At 40.0% G+C, this 10,852-nt stretch overlaps 1 protein-coding gene across 5 annotated transcripts in view; it reads left to right on the plus strand.

The window, feature by feature from the left end:
- The window catches only part of CPED1 (cadherin-like and PC-esterase domain containing 1), a 330,082-nt gene that overhangs the window by 287,998 nt on the left and 31,232 nt on the right, over nt 1–10,852 (plus strand). For all 5 annotated transcript variants that reach the window (XM_010838063.1, XM_010838065.1, XM_010838064.1 and 2 more), the window contains one exon: nt 1,184–1,320. In XM_010838063.1, the coding sequence (XP_010836365.1) occupies nt 1,184–1,320 (137 nt within the window). The remainder of the gene's footprint in view (nt 1–1,183; nt 1,321–10,852) is intronic.

Genomic DNA, 10,852 nt, shown 5'->3' on the forward strand with positions numbered 1-10,852 from the left:
CCAGGGGCTTCCCTGGTGGCTCAGTGGCTCCTTCAATGCAGGAGACACAGGTTCGATCCCTGGTCTGGGAAGATCCTACACGCTGCGGAGCAACTAAGCCCGAGCACGACAACTATTGAGTCTGTGCCGCTAGAGCCCAAGAGCTGAAACGACAGAAGTCTGTTTGTCCTAAAGCCCTCACTCCACAACAAGAGAAGCTACCACAATGAGAGACCCAGGCACCACGACCAGAGAAAAGCCAACAAAACAAGGAAGCCCCAACACAGCCAAAAATAAAGAAAATTGTTTTTAAAAATCCAAATTATGTCTTGATATTTTTCTAATAAATTATTAAATAATTAATGTGACTACTCACCCTAAAAGCTGCAACATTTGAATACATGTTACTTTATCCATAAAATAAGAAAGATCTTACATGCAGCTTTTTAAGGATATTCATTTATCTTATAAGCATTGACCAAAGCTTGTGCCTTACTCTGTGCCTGAACTTAGCTAGTAACAAAGGTGAGTAGGATACATAATTGTGCTGGGTCCTTTAACTATATAATCCCATTAAATCCTCATACCAATCATGTGAGAAGAATAGTACACTCCACTTCTAACAGATGAAAAAATTAAGGCAACAGAGCTAGAAAGAAGTGAAGAGATTCACAGCAAAAAGGCCATATATCAAATTAAGACTATTCTTCAAAACAGCAAATTATCAGAATATTAAAATAACTGTCTTATTATATATTGAAGCTCTTGATAGCAGAGAATATGACTATTGTTGGATTGGTAACTAAGCATGTGTTAGGCTAGGAAATATGTGTGGCCAACTACGTCAGTGTCAGTGACTCCCTATAGACTTCAGTCCTATGAAAGACCTCATGTACTGTTTGAAAATAAATAATAATTGAGTAGTACCCAAACACTTTAATTTTTTTATAAGCATGTGTTTTCACAGAACAGAATTTGTACTTGACTTCAGCATGAACTGTGTTATTTCAGAACATGACTACCTGATGTGATTCTGTTTGGTTGGCAGGAAGCCATGCACTGTTCCCCTGGGTTTATATGAGTGTGGTCTCCTTACTGTGATTTCTGCAATGGTGTGCCATCCATCACTGAATTCTAGACTTTCGTGCAAACTGTAACTTCACCCATAGAAACTGAGCCAAAGAAGTTTTGCTGTCTCTTTCAGGCCAGTGGATCGTGCCTTGCCTTAGCTGTTCAGACAACAGGACCTGTGACTGGAGAGAAATCACTTGGCAGCCTCACCACTGCCAATACGGTGTCGTGACTAAGCCTCAACTCCAGCAATGCCTGGGAGGAAGGAAGGTAGGTTCTGGATTCTTCAGGGGAGACTTTTCATTTAGGCCGCCTGCAGAACTGAAAACCACACCATTGTTAACTCCTAGACCCATGCCTGCTCCTTCACTCTGCAGAGGAGGACTAACTGGATGCAGTTTGACTTTTTGAATGGGTGCCTTATCATAGAAGAGCCTTAACAGTTTTTGCTCAAAATGCTCAATTGTTTCATTGTTTCCAAAGAAGTCTACTTGACAGATTGAGGCTATTAAAATCGTGTCCTGTGCTGACCCAGTTCCATGCTAGTTTTCTCAGCACACATGGGTAAGAGCTGGCCACATCAACTGACAGTTGGTGGTTCCGAGCAGCTGGCCTTGTCAGCGGCAGCTCTCACAAGGCACTGCAGCTGAAATGGCCATCTGTGGCTCACACAGGCAGTGGAATGCTTCTGCATGTAAGACTTCTGCTCCAGCTTACCCCGTGCATGACACTGTTTTTACACGCTAACCTTCCTGATCTTCTCTCACATTCCCCGGGCAGGTCTCGCGTGGACCTCGCTAGACTGCTTTTCCTTTAGGGCGGCTTCTAAGCTGGTTTCTTGGACATGTGGTGTCTCTTTGCTAGGAGTGCTCTGACTAGGTAGATTCCAGCAGAGTTCTCGGACCTGCAAACTGGGCGAATAGACTGAGATGCTTGGGTAATGTGAAGTAAGTAATCCTTCTCCAGATTTTTAAGTAGTTTTTAATTAGATGGACATGTCCTTGCAAACTATGTGTAAGCTCTCAAACACAGGCAAGACTGATTTAAAAAACCAACTTTTTAAAGATGCTCTATGAATCATAAAGAAAAAGAAAGTGTTACTCAGTTGTGTCTGACATAGTGCAACTGCATGGACTGTAGCCCACCAGGCTCTTGTGTCCATGGAATTCTCCAGACAAGAATTCGATACATAATGGTCACTTAATAAATATTTGTTAAGTAAATGAATACATTAAAATCTTATTTATTCCTAATCAGAAATCTGTGCAGCAGCTTTCTACTTAAGAATATTGAAGTTCAGAGAGATTAATTCATCTATGATCATACATGTATGTGAGCTGCCACAATTTTGGCAGTTTTCACCACCAATCTGGACAATCCAAACTTCATATCCTAGGAATGTAGGACTGGAAGCAATGAAAGTACTTGTTGATTTAAGAAGTCAGACTTCTCAACCCTTTCAGAATATCATTCTGATGTCAGAATTTATAGTGTTCACAAAGATTCCAAGTGAAAATGTTAGTCGTTCAGTCATGTCTCACTCTGTGACTCCATGGACCATAGCCCACCAAATTGCTCTGTCCATGGACTTTTCCAGGCAAGAATACTGAAGTGGGTTGCCATTTTCTTCTCCAGGAGGTCTTCCCAACCCAGGGATTGAATCTGGGTCTCTTGCATTGCAGGCAGATTCTTTACTGTCTGAGCCATCAGGGGTTCCCAGAAGTCAAGCTTCTTCATACCTTTTCAGAATATCATTCTGACCTCAGAATTTAGAGTTTTCAAGAAGATTCCAGGATGTCACCATATATTAACCTGAAAGTAGATGTTAAAACTCATCACTAAAGTCTACGGCTTTGTACAGGACACTGTTGCTCAGGCTTATTTTCTTCATCTGTCAAAAAAAAAAAAAAAAAGGTGTGAATCTTTATGATCTAATCCCATGCTACAGATTAATCAACTTTGTAAAAAGTGAAATACCTTCTTACCTGTCAGTCTTAAAATACCCTAGCCTGAGTGTCTTGAATAGATTTTTATTTCTCACTTTTCTGGAGGCTGAGAAGTTCAGGATCAGGGCCTTCTGGACTTTTGTTGGCTACCTTGCTCAGATGATAAAGAATCAGTTTGCAATGCAGGAGACTCAGGTTCCATCCCTGAATCAGGGGTCAGGAAGATCCCCTGGAGAAGGAAATGGCAAACCACTCCAGGATTCTTGCCTGGAGAATTCCATGGACAGAGGAGCCTGGTGAGCTACAGTCCATAGAGTTACAAAAGAGTTGGACACTACTGAGCAACTAACACTGTAACATATTAAGTAGAGAGAGCCAGAGACAGAGAAACAAAGACACAGAGAGCTCTACTGTTTTCTTCTTCTTATAAAGACACAAATCCCACCATGAAACCTGCACGCTCATGGCCCCATCTAAAGCTGAAGGGGGCTTCCCCAGTGGGCCAGTGGTAAAGAATCTGCCTGCCAGTGCAGGACACCCAGAAGACATGAGTTCGATCCCTGGTCGGGAAGATCCCCTGGAAGAGCAAATGGCAACCCACTCCAGTATTCTTGCCTGGAAAAGTCCCACGAATAGAGGAGCCTGGCAGGCTACAGTCCAAAGGGTTGCAGAGAGTCGGAACTGATTTAGCAACTAGACAATAACAGACCTGATTACCTCCTAAGGCTCCGCCTCCTACTACTGTCTCCTGTTGAGGGTGGGATGGCGTTAGGGTTTCAACAACTGAATTTCGGGAGGACACAAGCATGAAGACCACAATGCCGTCTTTGATCATTTCAAGGCAAATTATTAGCAACTCTACAAAGTAATGATAGGAAAAAGGGAAGATCTTCTTCTTACCTGTTAGAGAGACATGGCGTTACGAAGACTGAAAATAAAGGCATGTGTTCAGATCAGGGGATCCCCACACAGACCAGCCAGGGCTTGTCTTAGTGACTCTTTGGGTCGAGAATTGTCCTTCAGACATGCAAGCTTAGAAACTCAAATTTACCAGCACACTGACCGTGGTCCATGGTCCTTGTAAATTAGTATCCTGGTCTGTTTTGTTTACCAGGATGCTAATTTACTCTATACACAATAGGGAAGAATTGTACATTTTTATCAGAAGAGCACAACCAGAATTAGCAAAATCATCCTGCAAGCAGTATGGAGAATGCCTGTGGGGAAGAGAAAATGGGTGTGGATGCCAGGGAGGCAGAGGCTGCTTAATGGAAAAATTCCATCATCGACACTGAGAAGGCAAAGAAAGTAAAGAATATGTATAGCATAATTCCATCAATGTAAAACCTAATGCCTCCACGCTTACATACACAGAAAATTTCTGGAAGCAACAAGCCTTAAGAGTGATTACGTAAGTGCAGGGGAGTGGGGAAGGAGTGGGATGGTGACAGGATTGGCCATATGTACTGCCAGGCTGGGGGCGAAACGGAAAAATGGGACCCTGTGGTCAATAATTATTACGAATTTTGAGAAAGTAAAAGCAGAGCCAGAAAGCAAGTACAGGACCCTTATACACACAGACCCTGTGTGAATGCCCAGGTCATATGGCCACAAAGCCAGTTCACGTAATAAATTATGGTTGTGTGTGTGTGTATGTGTGCCATGGAATCTTCCAGCCAAGATTATTTGATTGCGTTGCCCCTTCCTTCTCCGGGGGATCTTCCTGACCCAGGGATTGAACCCTCGTCTCTTGCGTCCCTTGCATGGGCAGGCAGATTCTTTACCAATGCACCACCTGTGTAAAGATACCTTTTTACATACAGGTTTTCTCCACTATCCACAAGTAGAGCTCTCCAATGAAGTCTTTGGTAAATCGAAATAGAGGAAGCCAAAGAGTACTCCCCATTTTCTGAAAGTTCAATTTATAGTATTTTGCTTTCCTGAAACTCCTATGTTAGTACCTGTTTTTGCTCACCAAAAGAAACCTAAAGAGGATTTTTGCTTTTAGGGAAAAAGCCTTTCCTAACGTAGGTCTTTCATGAAAAGAAGTGGCATAAATTGAACTTTTGGAAAGCAGGGGATACATGTGTGTATTACCTTTATTTTTACAATGGGTGAGCACCTTTTTAAATCCCAAAATCTGTATTTTTAAAAAGCTGTATACATCAGAACTTGGGCAGAGGTAGTGGAGATGAAAAGCAGGGGAAAACAGAAAGACATTTTGTATTCCGAATCACAGGATTTGGTAATGTGCAGACAGGTTTATGTACTCATAAACCACACAGCACAGAGATGGTCGTGTCAACATTCACAATTACGAGTATAAAATAGCACTTATTTGCAGAAAGTTCCACTTATGATTAGGGGTTGGTAACAGAATATTGTCCCTGCACATCTATTTCTTATTCTTTCAGAGTAAAATGTAAATATACCTGTGATCTTGAAACTCTTTCCTTTCATTACTGAGACAGTTTCTTATCCTACCTAGAACTTTTTATAGTTACCATTCTATTTCAAAGACATATGTGAATTGGCCAAAAATTTTGTTCGGATTTTACCATAGGCTGTTCCATAAGATGTTATAGAAAAACCTAAGTGAACCTTTTGGCCAGTCCAGTACATGTTAAAGCATATCGTTACAAAAATAGAAAAAGAAGTAACACAAACATTTTTTATAAATGCTCAGCTTTTTGGGGAGGATCGGTAGGGGACACTTTTTGCCATGTCAAGCGTTCAAGAAAAGAAACATATTATTTGAGTGATATTATACAGAAATTTACTTTCAAATGCCTAAGTACAGCAGGGAGCAGTAAGTGCCTCTGACTGGCTCTCAGGAATGAAGTGACTTTTTTAATTCATTGAAGACATCGAAGTAACTCTGCTGCCCCAGGTCAGAAACGTTGCAATCTCAGTTCTCCCTGACATGTTATCACAGAGTGGAATCCAGCTGATCACTTAACACAGTTAAGCCCAGATCACTTTTTCTAACTTTTGGGCTGTCACCTTGTCTATTCATTCACCTAGCTTTTGTTGAGCTATGAATCTATTCTAGGTGTGCACAGCAGGATTCTCCAGGTGCCAGATATCTAGTAGGAGAAGACAAATGAGAGAGGAGTGAGACAAATGAGAAGACAAGTGATCTTTACAGTATAGCACAATCACTGCAGAGGTTGGGAAAAGCCCAGAGGCTGATGCCTGACGTGGCTGGGAGAGTCTTGGAGAGTTGCTGAAAGAGAAAGTGCCCGGGCAGAGTGGTGTTGGTAGTTATAAGCAATCTACCAATCACATGATTTTGAAATAGTTTAATTGAACTAGAAAAAAAAAGATCTTCATTTTTCTCAAAAGAACCTGCAATGAGGGTCATATCACTCGAGCTTAGTGCTTCCTTTGATTTTTCTCTTACTGCAGGGAACAGAGAATGGAGGGAACAGACAATGGGCAGGAACCAAGCAGGTGAAGGGTACATGGAGATGATTCTGAGTTACTCATGTTCAGTTTGCTCCAATTTATGCATCTTGGATTGTGTAAAAGTGGAGACATACCTAGACATGCAATTGCTAATGCTGCAGTGCCCTTCCTCATTTGAAGGCTTTCGATTAATATGGAAAATTCAATTTCAATTAATATGGAAAATTTTACAGTGAGAATCCAACCTGTCACTGTTCCCATGTATAGTTGTACAAATACGTTGTGCTACAAAAAACAGAACTTTATTTTAAATTTCAATCAAGGTGACCTTTAAGGAAATACATTAAACTGAGTTATCTTTTTCTAAAGAACCAAATTTAAAGGAGATAGAATTTGGGCCCATGAGACTTACTGGAAAGTTAAGCCTTCAAATAGTGTTCTACTTTCTTTAAAATCTCGAAGTACTCATTTTTCTCAGTTGAATTTCCGTATGTTGTTATTATGACCTTTTACATCGTTTTACTACCGCTTTACATTGATGAGTGGAAAGCTATATTTGGAAATGGAGGCCCACCTGTGGAGAAGGAAGAAAACACGAATCAATTGGGGTTTAAGAGGTGGTTCAAGTTTCCTGTAACTTTGACTGGGAATGTCACTGCACTCCATGTGTAAGAGGGGCCAAACTTTTTATACTTCAGTCATTAGCCTTTACTTCTATGAATGGGAGGCTGGTCTCTGAGAGAAAGATGACACAGGGCTTCTCAGAGCATTTGTATCAGTTTCTCTGGCATACTTGTTCATGTCTGGAGGGCAGGTAAATATAAGACCCCTTTTAAACTCTAAATTTATCCAAATATGAATTACTTAATTTGTAGGCTTTTGTAAATATGCATAGGTTTTATGATGTACCATCATGCTGAGTCAAAGCAAAATTTCCATTGAAAAAGTATAGGCTATGTGTTAAATTGTACTCTGACAAATATCTCTAAATACATACATGCCTCTTTCTTACCCAGTAAATTTTGAATGGAACATTTATAAAAATTTATCAGAGCATTGTTTTGTAATCACAGTGCAAAAAATACATAAGAAATAGTTTAGAAGGAGGATAATGAAATTTATAACTGAAAAAACTTAGGAGTCTGACCAAACTGAATAAAATGAGCTTTATAAAAATTTATCAGAGTGTAGTTTTGTAATCACAATGCAAAATACATAAGAAATAGTTTAGAAGGAGGATAGTGAAATTTATAACTGAAAAAACTTAGGAATCTGACCAAACTGAATAAAATAAGCTTGTATTTTGTTTGTCAGTTGAAAACATAGTTCAGCTGACAAACTCAGTAATTTTATTACTCAGTAATAAAATACCTGACAGAAGGGTACAATTCAGAAAGGAAAATATAAAAAGGCAATATTTACTGAACGCATTTAAGCTCAGCTGTTAAAACAGGAAATGTAACTTACATTTTTAAAGCAATGTTTGCAAGTTAAGTACTGTCTTGGACTTAAAGTTGTTCACATATTTGAAGTACGCCCAACTTATAATAGTATGTTCTGGTTAATATGTGAATTCCATTATGGTTACACAATTCATTGTTGCTTGTCAGTTTCAATAAAAAGAGGTGAATAGAAGGAAAGGAGTGTACCTGACTCTTACCAGGAAAGGATGGCATACACATAAAGCCCACAATACACAGGAAAGGGCTTTCCTCTGTATATAGAAGAATAGAAGTCACCTTTGTTTCAAGCAGCTAGACAATCCATGTCTAGGTGATATTGCTGTGTTTTCATTTTTGCCAAATTTCATGTGTTTTAGAGTGACTTGTCTCTATGTAAATTTTCATCTGTTCTTGACCCCAAAGAGCACTTTGGTTGGTCATCTATAGCTAGTTTGATCAAAATGCATCATTGAAAAACATTCATTGCAATCATATTACATTTCATAGAGAAATGCTTTGTTGAGCTTGATTTTCATCCTGCCCTAAATATCATTAGCCATCTGATTGGTCTCCCCTTCATATTAGAGCTGACTCACCCTCCACTACCTCACTTGGCAGTTATCTTATGAGAGTGGTGGTGCTCAATCATGAGGCTCATGGGAGTTACCTTGGAGCTTTCTAAATGTATAGGCTATGCTTGGCCCTGGATTAGATGTAATGAATAAGACTACGCCTCACTTCACTTTCATTTCCGTTATTTACCATGATGAGAGCTCCTCAGTAAGTAGGTGTTGTCAGGATTAATGGACAAGGAGTTCCTATATATTTTCCCCTCTTGGAAGGTTCCAGTGGGTTCCTATTAACTGGCTGAGATCTGTGCTGGCATCTACACGCACTTTGTTGGCTCTGAAGAAATATCCCCATTTATGTGAATATTGTAGAACCTATGCAAGAGGAAAGGAAGATGGAAAATTATTTTAAATCAAGGATTTATCTCCCTATCTATTGATTCTACATATACCCACTTCTTTGCCAGCTCCAACAGATCAGAAAAATCTGAGACCCAACAAGCTACCTATTGAGTTATCACAGTGAGCCCCCATTGCCCCTCTTCATTTCTTTATAACTCGCTTTGCTAACTATTCCTTGTTACTATTGGTGAGTGTGGAGAAAGGAGGTAATGGAGTAAAATATTTACATATTTGGGTGTCATCATCATTAGTTTCCTTTATCCATGATGAAACAAAATGGGATGAAAATTGTTTTATTTTATATTTTAATCAAAAATTCTGAAAGTGTTTATTGCATTTTCACTGATAAATGATTGTTCTTGTTTGTATTTGTCCCAGAGAACCAATTTCTCTAAGAGTAGACGTCCTTCTATGCATCGTATGGATGATAAGTTTAGCCTTTCATATACTTCATGTTGTCGCTTAGTCACTTAGTTGTGTCTGTTTTGTGACCCCATGGACTGTAGCCCTCCAGGCTCCTCTGTCCATGGAATTTCCCAGGTGAAAATACTGGAGTAGGTTGCCATTTCCTCCTCCAGGGGATCTTCCTGACCCAGGGATTGAAACCGGGTCTCCTGCATTGCAGGCAGATCCTTTACTGACTGAGCTACAAAGGAAGCCCTCCATATACTTCATACTTTTGCTAAATCACAGGTGGAAAATCTGAATTTAGTGGTTTTTCTTTTTTCCCACACTTAGCATGTGAGAGAATATGGTAAAGACTAGCTAGGCATTCATCATACTCATTTCTTTCGCTTCCTGGCACAAAGCATGACTACATTTCTCAGTCTTCCTTGCAGTCAGGTGTGTGACCATATGGTTGGGTTTTAACCAATGGTATGTGGGCAGCAGTGACAGGCCCATCCCTCAGGGTGGGCCCGTAGGAAACCTGGCAGCTCTTTACTCCTCCCCCGGCTGGATGTCAACACCCAGTGAGTTCTCAGAAACTGTAGCTGAGGAAGGCCAGGTCTACTCATCCTGGGACCCTGAGGGACCTCCCTGCCCCCACACATACCCCTGCCTCGAACCACCTGGACCATTTTCCTGAAGAAGTAAACGTCGATAGTGTTTAGGCCACTATACATTGCAAGGCTCTATTTGTTAATAGCACTTAGCCTATGTCACCTAATGCAGAGAGTATGTCATGTTGAGAAATTAGAAAAGAAAATAAAGATAATTAAACCATTGCATGGTTTTTAAGAAGACTTTTAAATCAAGTGCAAGCTTTAATAAAGCCTAAGAACGAGGTGTGCTTCTAAGTCTTATAGTCCATGGCGGTATGAAAACTAGTAGGAAAAACACCAGACCTTATACTTTTCAGTGACACCCTGCATGTCAAGTTTGGGGAATAGAAACAGATGCAAAACTCTGCTAAACACATCTTTGTTTCCTGATGACGAGCTGAGATCCAGCCTCTCATGCCACAGTGAGACACAGATGTTTCTGCTCCTCTCCAGAGCCCACACTGATGGAGGTAGACTCCCTGCATTGCACCCCAGGACCAGAAGAGAGACGCTGCTTAGGAAAATGCCATTCAATCTTTGGAATAAAGCTGCCACTGGAATCCAAAATATTATTAACGTTATTCTTGTGATGGGTTTTATTGAGCCAATGCATAATCTTTCCCTCTTAGTCCATTGTTCTATAGAAGTAAAGTTAGTTAAGCTGATTATTTTTGCATGAGTTTTCAAAATGCTTTTAAACACAAGGATTTAATCTAATTGCTGCCGCTATTGCTGACTGATTTTTTTAATTCACATAAAAAGCCAATATATGTTCACTTAGAAAATGCATATTTTTAGTAAAAAGAATAAATTGTCATTCACTTCAAAATAACCAGGGTCTTTTCTCATTATTAGTGTATAGGAATGCAAGGGATTTCTGTGTGTTGATTTTATATCCTGCAACTTTACTATAGTCATTGATTATTTCTAGTAATTTTCTGGTGGAATCTTTAGGGTTTTCTATGTAGAGGATCATGTCATCTGCAAATAGT

Source organism: Bison bison, unplaced genomic scaffold (genome assembly GCF_000754665.1).
Source record: "Bison bison bison isolate TAMUID 2011002044 unplaced genomic scaffold, Bison_UMD1.0 scf7180017864089, whole genome shotgun sequence".
Classification (NCBI taxonomy): domain Eukaryota; kingdom Metazoa; phylum Chordata; class Mammalia; order Artiodactyla; family Bovidae; genus Bison; species Bison bison.